Source organism: Plecotus auritus (assembly GCF_963455305.1).
Source record: "Plecotus auritus genome assembly, chromosome: 5".
In the NCBI taxonomy this organism is placed as follows: domain Eukaryota; kingdom Metazoa; phylum Chordata; class Mammalia; order Chiroptera; family Vespertilionidae; genus Plecotus; species Plecotus auritus.
The window spans coordinates 144,738,526-144,758,316 of record NC_137776.1 but is presented as its reverse complement, the minus strand read 5'-3'; the positions used below and the strand labels follow the sequence as shown (position 1 = coordinate 144,758,316).

General features: G+C 41.0%; 1 protein-coding gene across 1 annotated transcript in view; it reads left to right on the top strand.

Annotated features, from left to right (window-relative positions):
- Window positions 1-8,991: 8,991 nt before the first annotated feature.
- CARNMT1 (carnosine N-methyltransferase 1) overlaps window positions 8,992-19,791 on the top strand; it is a 42,531-nt gene continuing 31,731 nt past the window's right edge. Inside the window, exons 1-3 of the mRNA XM_080668409.1 lie at window positions 8,992-9,438; window positions 17,490-17,685; window positions 18,733-18,896. Coding sequence (XP_080524535.1) covers window positions 9,185-9,438; window positions 17,490-17,685; window positions 18,733-18,896 — 614 coding nt within the window. The 5' untranslated portion in view covers window positions 8,992-9,184. The remainder of the gene's footprint in view (window positions 9,439-17,489; window positions 17,686-18,732; window positions 18,897-19,791) is intronic.

Genomic DNA, 19,791 nt, shown 5'->3' with positions numbered 1-19,791 from the left:
GCATCCATAAGTGACACATTCAAGAGGCAGACTCAGTGAGCACCAAAGCCCCACTGAAACAAGTCTTGCACCATAAGCGTGTCTCCAGCACAGCAGTTCTTCCATTATAGACACAGCGGGTCCTCACAGCCAGTTGGCCTGGAGGTCAATTCCTCCCAGTGTACCAACAGCAATCAAGGCTTAACTACACCAAGACTTTGCACTCAGCCCACAAAGGGGTGCACCAAGAGCGTCCACCTCAGGTGATTGGGGAGGCTGAGCTACTGGCCCCTATAGGTCACCTACCACACAAAGCCACTCCATTAACACAGGGAAGCAGCCAAAATGCAGAGACAAAGAAACATGTCACGAATGAATGAAATGGAGGAAAGCAAACTACTGGACGACATAGAGTTCAGAACCACATTTATAAGGTTACTCAAGAATCTTCTAAAAACTTCTGAGGGATAAGGAGAAACCAAGATGGCGGCATAGGTAAGCACCTAAACTGCTGCCTCGCACAACAATTTCAAAACTACAACTAAAAGACAGAACGAACACCATCCAGAACCACAGGAAAGCTGGCTGAGTGGAAATTCTACAACTAGAAGGAAAGAGAAAAGCTCACAGAGAATTGGAGGTACAGCAAAGGGTCTTTGTGCACGCAGAGAAGAAGGGCGGCTGAGAGCCTGGCTGACTTTCTCTGGCGGAAGGGGGAAGGAAGCCCCCGACCGCACTGAACCCCAGTTCTGACTGCACTGAACCCCAGTTCCGGGCGAGCCCCTGGGGACCCACGCTCTTACGGGGGGAGTCTGGACTCTCGGGCGGAGACTTGGGAGCCGGGGAAGGCGGAGGACTGAAAGCGCGCGCGTGCCAGTGCGCACAAAGGCTGCGGAGGTTGCCACAGGCTTTCCCTAGTGGAAGGGAGTCGGAGGTTCCTGACTGCACTGAACCCTGGTTCCAGGCGAGCCCCTGGGGATCCACGCTTTTGTGGGGGGAGTCTGGACTCTCGGGCGGAGACTCAGGAGCCAGGGAATGTGGAGGTCTGAAGGCGCACGTGCGCGCAAGGGTAAGGCTGACAGGAAGCCAAGACTGAGACTCCACCCTATCCAAGCTGAGCACAGAGGCTATTGCAATTTGGCAAGTCTAATCCTATAAGGCTGTCTCCAGCACCGAACTTCTCCCAGCATAGACACAGCTGATCCTTACAGCCAACTGGCCTGGAGGTCAATTCTTCCCAGTGATACCAACAACAATCAAGACTTAATTACAACAAGGCTGTACACACAGTCCACAAAGGGGTGCACCAAGAGTGTCCACCTCAGGTTAACTGGGGAGGCAGACCCACTGGGCCATATTGGAAACCTAGCACACAAATCTACCTTACCAACTCAGGGAAGCAGTGAAAATGCGGCGTCAAAGAATCAGATCACAAACGAAAGAAATGGAGGAAAACAAACGACTGGATATAGAATTCAAAACCACGGTTATAAGACTTTTTAAGAATATCCTAGAAAAGGCCGATAAATATAACGAGACCCTCGAAGATATGAAAAAGGACCAACTAGAAATTAAACATACACTGACTGAAATAAAAAATATTATACAGAGACCCAAAAACAGACAAGAGGAACACAAAAATCAAGTCAAAGAATTGAAATACAAAGAAGCAAAAAACACTCAACCGAAAAAGCAAAAAGCAAAAAAAAAAAATCCAAAAAGTTGAAGATAGTGTAAGAAGACTCTGGGACAACTTCAAGCATACCAACATCAGAATTATGGGGGTGCCAGAAGAAGAGAGAGAGCAAGATACTGAAAACCTATTTGAAGAAATAATGACCGAAAACTTCCCCCACCTGGTGAAAGAAATAGACTTACAAGTCCAGGAAGCACACAGAACCCCAAACAAAAGGAATCCAAAGAGGACCACACCAAGACACATCATAATTAAAATGCCAAGAGCAAAAGACAAAGAGAGAATATTAAAAGCAGCAAGAGAAAAACAGTTAATTACCTACAAGGGAGCACCCATACGACTGTCAGCTGATTTCTCAACAGAAACTATGCAGGCCAGATGGGAGTGGCAAGAAATTTTCAATGTGATGAATAGCAAGAACCTACAACCAAGATTACTCTACCCAGCAAAGCTATCATTCAGAATTGAAGGGCAGATAAAGAGCTTCACAGATAAGAAAAAGCTAAAGGAGTTCATCACCACCAAACCAGTATTATATGAAATGCTGAAAGGTATTCTTAAAGAAGAGGAAGAAGAAAAAAGTAAAGAGAAAAATTATGAACAACAAATACATATCTATCAACAAGTGAACCTAAAAATCAAGTGAATTAAAAACCTAAGGAACAGAATAATCTGGTGAATATAATAGAATCAGGGGCATAGAAAGGGAGTGGACTGATAATTCTCAGGGGGAAAGGGGTATGGGGGGGTTCATGAAGTGACTGGACAAAAATCATACACCTATGGATGAGGACAGTGGGGGGGAGGTAAGGGCAGAAGGTGGGGTGGGAACTGGGTGGAGGGGAGCTATGGGGGGGAAAAGGAGAAATAATTGTAATAATCTGAATAAAGATTTATTTAAAAAAAATAAAAATAAATAAAAAAAAAATAAAAACTGCTGAGGAACTTAGTGAGACCTTTAAGGATCTTAATGAGAATGCCAAAAAAATGGAAAAGGACCAGCCAGAAATTAAGCATACACTGCCTAAAATAAAGAATATACAGAAACTCAACTGTAGATCAACATACCCCAAGAATCAAACCAAAGATCTGAAATATGAGGAAACAAAAAACACCCAACCAGAAAAACAAAAAGAAAAAAGAATCCAAAAATATGAAGATAGCGTAAGGAGCCTCTGGGATAACTTTAAGCGTGCCAACATCCGAATTTTTGGGGTGCCAGAAGAAGAGAGAGAGCAAAATATTGAAAACCTATTAGAAGAAATAATGACAGAAAACTTTCCCTACCTGGTGAAAGAAATAGACTTACAAGTTCCGGAAGCGCACAGAACCCCATACAAGAGGAATCCAAAGAGGACCACACCAAGACACATCATAATTAAAATGCCAAGGGCAAAAAACAAAGAGAGAATCTTGAAAGCAGCAAGAGAAAAACGGTTAGTTACCAACAAGGGAGTACCCATACAACTGTCAGCTGATTTCTCAACAGAAAATATGCAGGCCAGAAGGGAGTGGCAAGAAATATTCAAAGTGATGAACAGCAAGAACCTACAACCAAGATTACTCTACCCAGCAGAGTATCATTCAGAGTTGAAGGTCAGATAAAGAGTTTCACAGACAAGAAAAAGCTAAAGGAGTTCATCACCACTAAACCAGGATTACATGAAATGCTGAAGGGTATTCTTTAAGAAGAGGAAGAAGAAGAAAAAGGTAAAGATAAAAATGATGAACAACAAAATGACATCAAATAGATACGTACCAACAAGTGAATCTAAAAATCAAGTGAATAAAAAATCTGAAGAACAGAATGGACTGGTGAATATAATAGAATCAGGGACATAGAAAGGGAGTGGACTGACAATTCTCAGGGGGAAGGGGGTGTGAGGGGTGCGGGAAGAGATTGGACAAAAATCTTACACCTATGGATGAAGACAGTGGCGGGGAGTAAGGGCATGGGGTGGGTTGGGGAATCAGGTGGAGGGGAGCTATGGGGGTAAAAAAAAGAGGAACACCTATAATAATCTGAACAATAAAGATTTATTAAAAAAATAAAAAAATAAAAAAAAATCTTCTTAAGGAATCTGCATTACAAAGATCTTAGCCACCAATTGGTAATGGAGTCCAACCATCTACCTGATATTCTAATACCCTAATAATTATCCTCAGTTCCTCTCTCTTCTCATCTCACTCATGGAAACAGCCAACAAATCTTGTTAATTCTACTTCAGAAGTCTCATAGTCAGACTTTCTTCTCCATTCCTGCAGCCACAACCTTTGTTCAGACTACCTTCATCCTCTGCCTAGCTATTACAACAACCTCTTAACTGGTGGCTTTGACAGCCTTCCTTTACTCCAGTACTAGCTGTCAGAGTTATCTTTCCAAAGTGCAAATTGTTTCATGCCATTCCCTTGATTAAAAACATTTCATTGACATTGCATATCCTCTAACATAAGGACACATCATTTCTGTGGTATTCTAATCATGAGAAAACACCAGACAAGCCCAGCTGAGTATCATCATATGAAAAAAAAATGATCAGTACTTTTCCAAAGTGTCAAGATCATGAAAGAAAAAGAAAGACTGAAGAGATATCCCAGGCAGACACAGAAAACGAAGGGAGGTGATGACTAAATAGAATGCCAGATCTTAGATTGCCTTCTAGAACGATAGAACATTAGTAGGAAAACCTGTGAAATGCATATAAATTCTGTAGCTTAGTTAATGCTACTCTACCAACTTCTTAATTTTGACCATTGTACTATGATTATGCAAGATGTTAACATTAGAAGAAGCTGAATGAAGAGAATATGAAAACTCTCTGTAATACTCTTGCAAGATTTCTGAAGTCTAAAATTATGTCAAAAGGTGAATGGAGCCTGGCCGGTGTGGCTCAGTGGTTGAGCATCAACCTATATACCAGGAGGCCATGGTTCGATGCCCAGTCAGGGCACATGCCCAGATTGTGGGCTCAGTCCCCAGAGGGGGAAAGGGGGCATGCAGGAGGTAGTCGATCAATGATTCTCTCTCATCATTGATATTTTTATCTCTCTCTTCCTCTCTGAAATCAATACAAAAGTATTTAAAAAAAATTTTTAAAGGTGAATGGAAAAGATCAGGGGAAAAAATGCCATTGCACCAAATTCCAACCAACTATATAGGCTTAATGGAGAGGGAGATAGAATGGGAGGATAGGGCTGAGAGAAGGAGGGAGAGAAAGGGGAAGAATGGGGGAAAGAGAGAAAATGAGTATATGCCTGGCAGGTAACGTGGAGAAGATGCATATTTACAAGATCTCCTATCAGCTCCCTAAATACACAATAGTATGAGCACTCCACAATGTTAAATGTGGTTTGACTCTTTAAAAAATGCATGCCAGTTACTTCATCTCGTGCTCAGCTAAAAAATGTGTTCTGTTCCAACACTAGAAAACAGTGCTGATTTTCTGAATGTGACAGAGAATGCCTCCCAATTTTCATCTGCCCCTTCTTCTTTAGCAATAAAAATTCTGGTTTTTGGGTTGAAACATTGTCACCCAGCTAAAAGAAATTTGAGTTTCTCTATTTATTTGATAAAGAGTATAATGACATAATGAAAACCAGAGCTTTGGTGTCCATCATACAGAGCAAAATCTATCTTGAGGCTTAGTTACCTTGTCTATAAAATAGATATAATAATAAACTTACTTTATAAAGTTGCTGTGGGGATTAAATTTTTTACTCACAAGGCAAAGCTTTACATTTAGCATAGTAATCTGGCACAGGATATGTGCTCATTAAATATTAGTTCTTATTTAAAGACAGAGAGAAAGTCTAAAATTCGTGGAAGTGGAAGGTTAGTGACAAGACATTCAAGTATAACTCTAACTGCATGCTTCATTAATCCAGTAGTCGATAGTTTTGGAAATGTGAGCTAGTACATGTCTTTCTTTTTCCATTCTAGACTTTACTCCTTTGAAAATTCCTACATTTTCTATATTCTATCCTCTAAATCATTGAATCTTGCAGTTTCCTAAAATGAAGAAGAATCCATCCTGTGATCTAGTGACTAGAGAAAGGAAGCTGGAAAGGTAAGATACATCTGCATGCTAATGTCAGTCCTCTCAATCAAGAGATAGCTTCATCGGTTATACTTTTATTTATTTATTTTTATTGATTTCAGAGAGGAAGGGAGAGGGAGAGAGAGGTTGAAACATCAATGATGAGAATCATTGATTGGCTGCCTCCTGCACACCCCCTACTGGGGATCAAGCTCACAAGCCAGGCATGTGCCCTTGACCAGAATCGAACCTGGGACCCTTCAGTCCGCAGGCTGACGCTCTATCCACTAAGAGAACATCTATAGTCCAAAAACACATGTTAAAAAATAAGGGTTAAAAAAATAAGGACTTTATTTCTAACAAGTAGTGCTGGATTACATAAATTAAATGTGAATTATGGTATCAGTAAGTACATTTCTAATGAGAAAAATTGTAAAAATCTTAATATTTGTGATTATAAACAAAGCATCATGTGACAAATCATGACTGCTGGACTTCTCATGCTTATTTCACAATTCTTTTTTCTTATTTCACAATTTAATAGTCTTACTTTGAATCACATATGATGAGGGAAGTGAGGTACCATAATCCTTCAGTACTTAGAATCTGTAATAGTCTTTATATAGCCTAGTGATAGAAATCATAGGATAAAAGAACAGGCTTGTAGGGTAGGGGTATTGCAGAAGAAGAAACCCACTCTCCTTATATATTTCTTTGTAATTTTGGTACAACCTTTGTCATCTCTTTTGTTGTTGTTGATTCAGAAAGGAAGCCAGAAGGAGAGATAGAAACATCAGTGATGAAAGAGAATCATTAATTGGTTGCCTCCTGCAAGCCCCCCTACTGGGGAGAGCCCAGCAACCCGGGTATGTGCCCTTGACCAGAATTGAAACCGGGACCCTTCAGTCAGCAGGCCGATAATCTATCCACTAAGCCGAACTGGCTAGGGCTGTCATCTCTTTTGATTCTTCTCTTTAGTTATCCCCTATACTCAACTCTGTTTTTTCTTCCTTAGAAAATACCATCTGGATTTACCTTAATCTCTTCCTTTCACTATTACTGTCTAGCATAAACCTTTATCCCACCATTTCAGAATTATTCAAAGAACCTCCTCACCTGGTCTTCCTGATAACATTTTATCCCCTGGCTTTTGTTTGATTAAGCATTCTATAATACTACTTTTATCATATCACACTGCTGCTTCAGAATTAAAATGAATCTCCTTGGCTTAGTGATTCACCCAAACTTTTCTAATTTTTAAAGGTTCTAATAATTTTATACCATCTGAATTAGTAAAATGTTCCCACCACCCCCTTACTTCTTCATATGGGGTATAATCAGATCGGTCTTTGCCTTCCTTTCCACCTGGCTTATGTTATTACTCCCAAACTACACCAAAAATTGTTGTGCTTTCCTGTTCAGAATAGACTTTACCTTTTGGTAACATCACTCAAAATTTCCTTTGGAAACCATTAAACCCTTATCTTCACTCCACGGTTTGGATGGACATGTGACCTAAACCTGGCTAATCAGAGAACCACAGCCCCTTGGTCACAACAATCCATTCAATGAAGAGCACACAACTCAAGCTCTTGGTCCAATGAGAGTCCTCAGGGGCTTTGACGACTTTTAGAAAAGAATAGTGCTCTTTTAGCACTACTAGAAATAGCAACTGACAGATTCCCGATGATATAATTTGAGCTTCTAGATTTACCTATGCATGATCTTTTCAGTGATAAGAAACAATAAATCCTTCCCCCTCTCCCACTTTTGTCTTAAACCAATTTGAATTGGTTTGCAGAGTACTCCCACATCTTTGCCTCTTCAATTAAAGTCATCCCTAGAAATTTAGCTCTATGCCACTTTTAAACCATTCTCCCTTTTCTTAATTCTCATTACAGTTTACTTAATCCATACTATTTTAACACTAAATATCAATTGTTTAATGTTTTCTAGTTTTGCTTCCCTGTTGTACCACAAGCTTCTTGAAGGCTTGGATCCTGAATTACATTTCTCTTGTGTTCAGAGCACTTTAGAATTTTTCACATGTAAGATGCAGATTGACTGATAAATTCTTGGATAAGTTACTTTTCTTTAGGAAGTCAATGGTTAGAATCTTAATAAATGAAGTCTGGGCAACCTGTTGTTGATCAGAGCTCAGCTCTTTTGGCAATTTAGTTCCCATCTTACTGATTTAAAAACAAAGATAGCAGAAAAGGGGAAATGATATTAGTGACTATGCTATAAAATCACCCTTCTAGGGCATTTGGAGGGGCCTGATAATAACATTAAACACACTTTTGGGGCATTTGGAGGGGCCATTCTGGGAAGGGAAGGGGAGGGGAAGGGGAAGAGAGGGGAGGGGAGGGGAGGAGATGAAAAGAAGGGCAGGGCAGGGCAGGGCAGGGCAGGGCAGGGCAGGAAAGGGAAGGGGAGGGGAGGGGAGGGGATGAAAAGAAGGGCAGGGCAGGGCAGGGCAGGGAAGGGAAGGGTCTGTGTAAGTGTCTGATGAAGGTGGCTTTGGCTTCCGGCTTGGTCTGTTTGCATATGAAAGGTTCTGGGGATTTGTTTGCTCTCTCTAGGAATTAGCTAGCCCTGGCGGGGCAGTCTCTTCCCAGTAGAAGTCTTGGGTGGCAGAGCATCAAGAATACAGAAAATAAGAAAATATAGTGAATATACTTCTGTATTTCCTACCTAGATGCCCGTGCATTGTTATGGGCCACGATTAGATGCTAGTGCCTCGCCAATGGTGAGGCATCGGGGCCCCTGTGCACTTTGGTGGTCTTCCAAAGGCAGGTATCACTTAGAGTTAGGTTCCTGCATTTTCCTCTGCTGCCATCGCAAGTCAGGGCCGGATTAGGATTGTCACAGGTCCCTAGACACTGACAAGATGATCCCCTTATGTAATTAAAAGGAGAAATTCATTTAGGAAATGAATTAAAACTTGAATTAGGGTGAATTCAAGACCTTCCTTCTAGACTTTGTGAAATAAAAATTCCAAATAAAATCATCAAAGCTTAACTTTTTGTCCTGCTTTTCCCTCCGCTAGTACTTAAGCTTCTTGCCTGTTCCACAATCCAGCAGTTGCAGGCTCTTGAACTCCACCCACGAGGCCGCTGGCAGGTGTCAGGTCCGCACCACCAGGGAATTCCTTCATCGCTCCTCCCACCCGGCCCTCTACCCCGCCCCCTGTGCGTGTCGTCGTGACGTCACGCGCTGTCGCCCAAGGTCGGCAGCCAATGAGCGCAGGCGGCCGCGGCCTTCCGTCGTACCCTCGCCTGGTCTTGCGCGCTGGGTCTGGGAGCTGTGAAGACACAGCGGATCCCCGCGCGGCTGGAGGCTGGAGACCGGAGGCCGGCGGAGGCGGAGCGCACCGCGAGCAGGGGGCGTGACTAGAGGAAGCCGAACAGCCGCCACCACGCTTTCCTTCGCGGCAAGACGCAAGAGAGCCAGGCTGAGGGCCGCGGCAGCTATGCAGCGACGGCGGCGCCTTTCGCCGCCCGCCTCCCGGCTGCGGGAGGACTGCGGGGGAGGTGGCGGGGGCCGCGGGGGCCGCGACGGGAGCGGGGAGGTGGAAGTGCAGTTCTCCGCCGGGCGTTTGGGCTCGGTCGCGGTGGATTCGGCGGCAGCGGCGGCGGCGGCAGCCACGCGCAACACCGAGGAGGAGGAAGAGAGGCTCGAGCGCGAGCACTTCTGGAAGATCATCAATGCCTTCCGCTACTACGGGTAAGGAGCCCGTGGCGGACCCCAGCCCAGCCCGTCAGGGCGCCCGCTGCGCCCCCGCGCTCGCCCTCCCCCCTCCCTCGGCCGCCACGCCTCCGGGATTCCCGGCCCAGGCCGCCTGAGCTGACCTCGGGTCCCCGAGTCATCCTACCCCCTCTCGGCCCTGCTCACCGTCTGCTGCTCTTGTCTTCTGACCTCAGGATCAGATTAGCTCTCCTGCCTTCCATCCCACGTGAAAGGTTTGGCTTTAAGGCCGGTGGGGGTGATCAGAAAAATGCTGTGACTATTTCAGACAGAAGAGGATGGTGGTAAATTGTCCAGTGCTGGGCATGATGGTTTGTGTTGTCGATGGTCTCCAAACTGAACACACGGAGAGCCCAAGTTCACCTCCACATGGGATGCGGCAGGACGCATTTTCCCAAACTGTTGCCAGTTCTTGTGAGAACAGCCTAAGATTCCCACCCCACCCCCTGGCGCTGAGGAAGTACGAGCACATTTGTGGTGAGCGATGAATGATGCGGCTCAGTGTCTTTAACTGGTGGGTGAAATTAGGTCGGAAGTGGTCCGGATGTTTTAACATTTGCTAATTAAGGAGGGGCTTGAGAGAAGGCACAGTGGGAGCCACCTTTGTGATCTTTTATTTTGCAAATATGTATCAAATTCTCACCGTGAGCCTGGCGTGGTGGTAGGGCTTTATACTTGGCTAACTTCTACTTTTCTAGATAGATGTTAAACTAAGCTTAGCCACAGAATTTTAATTCAGAGATCTGAAAGGGACTTAAATCAACTGGATTTGTAGGCAAAAAAAAGTATTTTATTCGTGTAAGAGATGAGTCCACTGAGGGACATATTCTGAGTCTGCAGTTGTAATCAAACATGACCTTCCCCGTGAGAAAAATTGTTTCCCTAGATGGGCTTCTGCTGTGCTTTATGCAAACTTTTTTTATATTGCTTGACTCTGACCTCCCCAAGGGCAGGGACTGAGCCTCATTTATTTTTATGTCATCAGTGCTTGCCATAGGTTTTTGAAGCTCTATTTTTAACAAATAGTAGCAAAAAAATACATGTCATTCCCAAGTCGTCTGTCAATTTGTAAACAGTTGGTAAACTAGTCTATTACTATTCTGAATTTAGAAACTCGCCTAATAAAAGCTTAAAGTTGTTTACAATCTGATTACATTTATGACATGAATTTTTGAAGTTCAAAGACTTTTTTAAAAATATATTTTTATTGATTTCAGAGAGGAAGGGAAAGGGATAGAAACATCAAGATGAGAATCATTGATCGGCTGCCTCCTGCATGCCCCCTACTGGAGATCAAGCCCACAACCCAGGCATGTGCCCTTGGCCAGAATTGAACCTGGGACCCTTCAGTCCACAGGCGGATGCTCCATCCACTGAGCCAAACGGGCCAGGGCTGAAGTTCAAAGATCTTGATGACATAATTTACTAACTAAACATAAGGATAGGAACCATGGATTGCATTACTTATAGAGCCCAAAAGGAAGTTAGTAGTATGGGGATTTTATTTAGTATCAACAGAGGAAGGAAGGCAGACAACCAGAGGATTGAATTTGATGTAATTATTGTGCCTGGAAGAACCATACAGGCAGGAGAAGCAGCTGACATTAGATAGCGAAGAGTGGTAGATGCAGAAAAGTCCTGTGCATTTTACTATTAAAAAATCTATAAAGAATATTGGGAAATGTCTTGGGAATATAATGGACATAATTAAAATGTTTGTGTGTACCCAGTTCTAAAATGTTAGGACTAATTTAGAATTGATGTTATAATTAGGTATCAGATGGACCTTTTTGTTATGGGGGCCGAGGGACTTTGACCTGAATCTAGGACCCAAGTGTGGCAATATAAAAAAGAGCAATTGTGTGCATGTCCTAGTAGTTGTGATACAGTTTTCTATACTCTCATCCCTCTCCTTTACCAGTTTAATGTGGGACTGAGGAAAACTTCATTTTTAAAAAACAATCCTTTTTATTTGTATGTACTCTCTGATGAAACACTTTATATCTTTAGACTGAAAATAGTGTATGATTAAAAATATACTACTTAAAATATCACTGAAAGGATTAGGGTTACAGAAAGCATCTTGTGCCGAAACCGGTTTGGCTCAGTGGATAGAGCGTCGGTCTGGGGACTGAAGGGTCCCGGGTTCGATTCCGGTCAAGGGCATGTACCTTGGTTGCGGGCACATCCCCAGTGGGAGGTGTGCAGGAGGCAGCTGATCGATGTTTCTCTCTCATCGATGTTTCTAACTCTCTATCCCTCTCCCTTCCTCTCTGTAAAAAATCAATAAAATATATTTAAAGAAAAAAAAAGAAAGCATCTTGTAGCAGAAAACACTGGATTGTTACATTCCAACATTTTATGATTTTCTAGAGTTGCACTGTTTAATACCTTGGCCGATAATTACATTTGGCTAAATTAAAACTTAAACTAATTAAAACTTAATAAAATTAAAAATGCATTTCCTCGGTCTCAAGTAGCCAGAGTTTGGTTTTACTGCTAACCGCCTTTTGTTAATATAATGAGATTTAGATGAAAGTCATAGGGCAAGAAATGTCTTTTTATTAATGTTTTCTTTTTCCAGTGGCTTCCAATGTTGTGCTTGCTACAGATTTTACTTAGATGACATTCTCTAAAAATGATTATAGCATTGTAATGCATAGCAAAAAAATGTTGTTAGCCTTAAAATACTACTCTTGTTATGAATGAAGATACCTAGTTACATGGAAAATAATACAATTGAAAGATCAAAGATCTTGTCAGAATTGGCCTACTCTTGGAAATAGCGATTAGGTGAGATTTATTTTTTAGAACTGAGATGTAGAGCTCATTTTTATAGGTGAGAGGATAGGCCTATGAAGAGATGAGTAACTTGCTGAGGGTTACACAACCAAATTGTGATAGCGTGACCCACAGGTTGAGAACCGCTAGCAGGGTCGCCTAAGACCATCAGAAAACACAGATATTTACATTACGATTCATAACAGTAGCAAAATTACAGTTATGAAGTAGCAACGAAAATAATTTTATGGTTGGGGGTCACCACAACATGAGGAACTGTATTAAAGGGTCGCGGCATTAGAAAGGTTGAGAGCCACTGACCTAATTGATTTTAGTAATTTCGTAGCTTGACTATATAGTGATTCCATTTTATTTTTTCACTCTATTCCTCATAATATAAGCATTTCCAGAATAGTGAAGCTATCCCCGGTTATAATAGTACAGTAAGGATTGGATTCTTCTCAACTTTGGTAAAACCTCACTTCAAGAGAGTCATTGTGGATATATGTTATGGATAGCGTGGCATACCATTATGTAACCAAGGGTTAAGGGATATGCTACAGTTCATCCCACTCTGTGTACTTTCATCACTTCTGTAACAGGAATTGACAGCAAATATGTTCGGTTCTTCTGACCAATCCATAACTTACTTCAACTCCCCTGCTATCATGGAAATAAGTAGTCTCCATGGAGAAGAAAAAGTGGCACCTAGGTTGCCTCAATGAACATTTATGGATTGTGTTTTACATGTGGTGAAATATGGAGGTTAAATAGTGACAAAGATGAGACTTGTATTTTAGAAGAATTCATCTGATGGGGAGGTTAGGTTGGGAACAGCATTCCTAGGTAGCAGGCCTCTCAGTAATCGGTGGGAGACATAATGAGGGCCTGAGCTAAAGCATTGGAGAGGGGTGTAATTTGCAGATAGTTTTAGGAAGGAGAATCAAAAGGATCTTGTGCTTAATTGATTGTGTGGGCTATGAGAAGAGGCATTTTAGGATGACTTGTTAGTTTCTGACTTGAGTATGGTATGCCACTCATCGATATCAACCATGTAGGGAAAAGTACAAGTATTTTTGGTGGGACGTGATAAATTCATTTTGGATATGTTGACTATTGAGGTATAGTGAGAGAATGATTGTGGGGCATCCAGTGTCCAGGAATACTAGGAATTAAGTACTAAAAGACTACTTAATCTCTTTTTAAATATTTTTTTTAAATATATTTTATTGATATTTCACAGAGAGGAAGGGAGAGGGATAGAGAGCTAGAAACATCGATGAGAGAGAAACATCGATCAGCTGCCTCCTGCACACCTCCCACTGAGGATGTGCCCGCAACCAAGGTACATGCCCTTGACCGGAATCGAACCCGGGACCTTTCAGTCCGCAGGCCGACGCTCTATCCACTGAGCCAAACCGGTTTTGGCAAGACTACTTAATCTCTTGACAGTAAATTGTAAACTGTTGTAACTCTGCAACATACCAGGCATGGTCTTAAATAGTTCAGTTAGTGTCATACTCTACTGCTGGAAATATAAATTGGTACAATCTTTCTGAAAATCAGTTTGAATCAAGAGACTTAAAAGTACTATCCTTTCTGACCTGGTCATTCTTTGGGGAATTTGTGGTTAATTTTTTTTCTACAATATAGACAGATTTGAACACAAAAATTTATCATATGGTCAAGCGAAAGTATCTAGAGGCCCAGTGTTTGGGAAATAGCTAAGTAAATTTTGGTTGCATAAGGTGAAATGATGAACTGTCATTGCAGTCATTTGCCATATAGTCATTTGAGAACCTTTTTCTGACCTGGGAAAATTCCTCTAATAAGGATAAAGACTTACAAATGCTTTTAGAACTTGAATGTGTATATGGATAATTTGGAGATCTTGTCAAAAGGCAGATTACATTTCAGTAGGTCTGGTGTAGGGCCTGAGATTCTCCATTCCTAACCACTTCCAAATGACCTGCTGTTTGTGTACTACCACATTTTCATGAGAAAGGTGCTAAATGACTTTGTCTTAAACAACAAAACAGAAATATGCCAACAAGTTAGAAGTAGTTGCCTCTAAAAGAGGGATTTATACTTTTAATTAAAATAATACTTTTACTTTTCTGCATTTTTTATATTTTCATTGTCAACATAATAGTTTTATAAATTTAGATATGCCTACTATATTTAAGCACTTAATGACTTGGTTTAGTGGCCAGAATTTACTAAATCTCAATGGATGATAGCTTCTGTACTTATTGTCATCACTGTTGTTCATGTTTTTATATATGAGACAGTGGAGGACAGAGAAAGTAACTTGCCACGGTTCACATAGTAAATAGGGGACATTAGCTGGATTTCAGTCCAGATCTGTTTGATTCCAGAGCTCACTATTATATTGTTTGGAGAGAGATGGAGGAGCAAAAAAGCAGACATCAGTGCAGTCAATCGGTGTCAACTTGATCTTTTCACATCGCCTTTAACCTCTGAATACCACCACACCCGAGCTTAAGTTTTATCAGAAACTTCTTCAGAACTTCTTTAAATATTACTGTTCAGAAATTACAGAGTAATTTGACAAAAGGTAAAAATGAGTTATTTGGATGAATAGAGAAATCCTGGCAACCAAATGAAAATGTATTTTTTAATATTGAGTAAATCAACATACGCATTTATTAATTTGTTTTTATATGTAAAATGTAAAAATGGTGGAGTGATCACCATGAATCTACCACCCAGTTTTGAAAAAGAATATTATCCTATCCCTTTCCCCTCAAAGCACATCACTTTGCTGAATTTTTGTTTCCTTGCTTTCCTTGTAGTTTTTCTACACATGTTCAGTTCCTAGAATATATTGTTTATATAAAATTATACATTATGTATTTTTCTATAACTTGATTTTTAAGCAAATATTTACATTCCTGAGTTTTATCCATATTGTGTGTAGCCATAATTTATTAATTTAACTGCATTTCCTTGTGTGACTATACTGTACTTTATTGGTTCAGTCTACTGGTGATGGACCTTTAGGTTGTTTCCAGATTTTTAGTTTTTTATATCTAACAGTGCTGTGATGAAGCTTTTTCATGTTTCATGGTGACCATCCACAGGAATTTCTTCAGTATGTGTCTAGGAGTATAATTGCTAGGTCATGTGGAATATGCATATTAAGCTTTACTAGGTAATGCTAAGTTATTTTCCAAAGTAGTTATACTAATTTATGTACCCACCATCGATCAGTATATAAATATCTAATTGTTCCACTTTTTACCAACATTTCAGATAGACAGGCTTTTAAATTTTGCCCATCTGAAGTAAAATTGCATTTCACTGTGAGTGTAGCATTTAACTTTTAAAAATGATGTACTTTTCATTTTATTTCTAAATATGATCTCAGAGAGGAAGGGAGAGGGAGAGAGATATAGAAACATCAATGATGAAAGAGAATCACTGATCGGCTGCCTCCTGCGCGCCCCTACTGGAGATTAAGTCCGCAACCTGGGCGTGTGCCCTTGACCGGAATCGAATCTGGGACCCTTCAGTCCGTAGGCCAATGCTCTGATCCAAACCAGCTAGGGCATGATGTTCTTTTCAAATTTTATAAATAAGTAGTCCCCAACGTGACCTTTAGAATTATTTGGAAACTTTTAAACCTCACCAGAATATATTTTTCATTGATTCTAGAAAGAGAAGAATGGGAAGGTGGGGGTGGGGGAGAGAGAGAGAGAGAGAGAGAGATGGGTTGCCTCATGCACATGTCCCAACCAGAGCCTGAAACCCTGGTATGTGACCTGACTAGGAATGGAACTCTTGACTCTTTGAGACTTGCATTTTAGCCACTGAGCCACACCAGCCAGGACATAGTTATTTGGAAACTTTAAGAATGCAAAGTGTGAATATTGTCATGTAAAATGTTATAGAATTTTGATTTTTAATTTACTACTTTTGTGATACGCAATCCTATATAATAAAACCCTAATATGCAAATCAACTGAATGGCAGAACTACCTGTTGCTGTGATGTGCATTGATCACCAAGGGGCAGATGCTCAACGCAGGAGCTTCCCCCTGGTGGTCAGTGCGTTCCCACAGGGGGAGTGCCGCTCAGCGAGAAGCCAGGCTGACAGCTGGCGAGCACAGCAGCAGTGGTGGGGAGCCTCTCCCATTTCCACTGTAGGCAGGCGGTAAGGAGCGAGAGGGCACAGGCTGGGTTGAGGGACCCGGCCCTCAACCCCCCCCACCCCCCCCCCCCCACACACACACAGTGCATGAATTCATGCACCAGGCCTCTAGTATCTTTTATGGTATTTTGAAAAATTCAACTTGGTTGGCTCTTGGTTAATTTCAAAACATGTTTTTTATCCTAAAGCTATTTCAGAGCAGCATTCTGTTAACTTGATGGAAATATCTAAAGCATTCAGCTACTTTTGCTGAAAATTTTAGGTTTGAAAATTGAAATCATAACAATAAACTTACTATACTAATTTTCTGTAATATTTTGTCCCCCTCTTCTCATTGATGTTTATAACTTTTACTGGTTATAAACAGTTTATCTTTTGTTTGGCTGCTTAGAGAATTTGTACTCAGGTGAAAACATATAAGACTTTCTAAGTGGATATCCTTTAGGGCAGCCGTCGCCAACCTTTCGGACCTCATGGACCACCAGTGGTCCACAGACCACCGGTTGACGACTGCTGCTCCAAAGGTTTCCTTAAACCAGCGGTTGCCAACCTTTCAGACCTCACGCACCACCAATGGTCCACAGACCACCAGTTGGTGAACACTGCTTTAGGGAACCAAAGGATTGAGACAGGAAGTTATTCAACACTAGAGGCCCGGTGCACGAAATACGTGGGGGGTGGGGGGGCCCTCAGCTCGGCCTGTGTCCTCTCACAGTCTGGGACCCCTTGCTCCTTATCGCCCGCCTGTTCACTGCTCCTTCCTTAGTGCTGCCGCGGAGGCAGGAGAGGCTCCCGCCTCTGCTGCTGCGCTCACCAGCCATGAGCCTGGCTTCTGGCTGAGCAGCGCTCCCCCAGTGGGAGCACACTGACCACCAGGGGGCAGCTCCTGCGTTGAGCGTCTGCCCCCTGGTGGTCAGTGCACATCATAGCGACCGGTCATTCTGCCATAAATGTCGCTTGGGCTTTTATTATGTAGATTATAAGGGAATAATTGTACAGAAAGACAACCTTAAAATAAGATTGGCCTCTGCTGAGAATTCTTTTGCCAATTTAAAAAACACCTTTTATGTTTTAGCACCAGTATGCATGAGCGAGTGAACCGAACAGAAAGACAATTTCGATCACTTCCAGCTAATCAACAGAAACTCCTTCCTCAGTTTCTTCTCCACTTGGACAAGATCCGGAAATGCATTGATCATAATCAAGAAATACTACTGACCATTGTGAATGATTGCATACATATGTTTGAAAATAAAGAATATGGAGAAAATGTATGTGAAATTTGTTCTATTTGTTTTTATTTTAGAGTTTAATCTCAATATCTTGAGGTCTTTATCTTTCTGGATTTCATTTTTATAATTTTGCATAGATCATTTGCTCTACTTAGAGAATGTTTCCACTATTATATTCAGTCATTTGATTAGGCTTAATAGAACAATATGCCAGAACCTGGATTTATTCACTGACTTTTTTCTTTAAATACCAAGACAATTCTTGGCATTTTGATATACTTTCACAGTGTTCTGGCATATAGAGTTGGCTTAAATTTTTATAAACAACTTTAGTAGTTTTGTAAAATTACTTTCCCTTGCTAAACTCATTGTTCCCAATATCTTGTATCTATTGATAGTCATCTTTTGTTTGTTTTATTTTCAATCCTCACCCAAGGATATGATTTTCATTGATTCTAAAGAGAGGGGAAGGTGGGGAGAGAGTGAAACATCAATCGGCTGCTTCCTGCATGTGCCCCAACCAGGGATTAAACCCACAATATGGGCATGTGCCCTGACCAGGAATCAAACCCGTGACCCTTTGGTGCACAGGATGACGCTCTAACCAACTGAGCCATACCGGCCAGGGCAAGTCATCTTTTAAGAAATGATTTTCACTTATAAATCTCAAGGGACTGGCAGTAATAGAAACTGAAGTCCTCTTTTTGTATCCACAGGATAGATACAGTTGGGCCACTCCACTGTGAGCCTCTCCATGCTGCCCCATCAATGACCTGGAAGGACTTTCTTTTCTCTCTTAGAGAGAGAATGTTTGATCTCCATAGCAATGCTGGTCCTCTCCTGAGTAAAGACTGCTTAATTATATGGTGGTTTCATGATTAAAGGACCATAATCTATTGAGGGTAGAAGTGAGACCACCAAACTTTTCATTTAGGATCTCAAGCTGCACTCGAACCCTGCTGAGGTGAGAGGCCAGTGATTTATCCACTAAACCATCTATATAGCCTCTTAGTAGCATGTCTATTTAACCATATTCAAGATTGATTACTTTTATCAGAAATTAATTGATTTCTCTTTTTTAAACAGGGGAATGGGAAGATTATGCCAGCATCTACATTTGACATGGATAAGTTAAAATCCACATTGAAACAGTTTGTGAGAGACTGGTGTGAAAGTGGAAAAGCAGAAAGGGATGCCTGCTACCAGCCAATCATTAAAGAAATTTTAAAAAATTTTCCAAAAGAGAGATGGTAAATAGTATCTTGTTTTTAACCAATTTCTTTAAGATATGTAAGCACTGAGTTTTTCTATGAGGCATTTCACAGTCTTGATTCATTTTTAGAGTTACTTGTGCCTGTATTTTTTTCATGTGTGGGTGTGTGGTGGTATATTTGTTCTTGGATGCTTTATGTGAGGTTGCAGTTAACATGAAAAAATTTTGCTTTAGCACATATTGGAAATTAGAATTTAAATAATGAGAGGGTTAGATTGAATGTCCATTATCAATGCTGTCTTATTGTTTGCTTTATGGAAGAGCAAAAAGCTGCAAACTGTTTTAATTTTCCTCATTATGACATCCTTGTAAGCAAATGAGGGATCGGTAGCATACAGCAGATTCTTTACTTTTTTATGTTGAAAACCTTGAGCAGTCTGAAGCCTATGAGAATAACATTTATAAATGTATAAGATAAAATACATAGGATTCCCAAGAAACCAGTTATTTTGAAATATGGTTATCAAAAACTTAAAAAGCTGCTCTTTATCATGTATTGCATTAAAATCTAGCAGCAAGAATTACTGTATTTTGAAAATACTGAACGGTACATATGTTATTTTGAGAATTTCAATAACTAATATGAAGTGAAACATATGTGATTTCTATTGTTGATAACAGTATAGGTACTCTTAAAACTACTATTTGTTGCTTGTATTTATAATTGAAAAAAAGTATCAGTTAAAAGTTAATGAAATTAAAGCGTAATTTTTTTCCTATTCCCATCATAGATTCAGTGAATTCTCTCCATAGACCCCTTGGGTCTCTGGATGTCAAGTCAGAAACTCCTGATGTAGAGGTTCTATGTTTAAGGAGAACCACTGGATGGAATTCAGTTTTTCATAGATAGGTTCCTTTTCCTCATCTCCTTC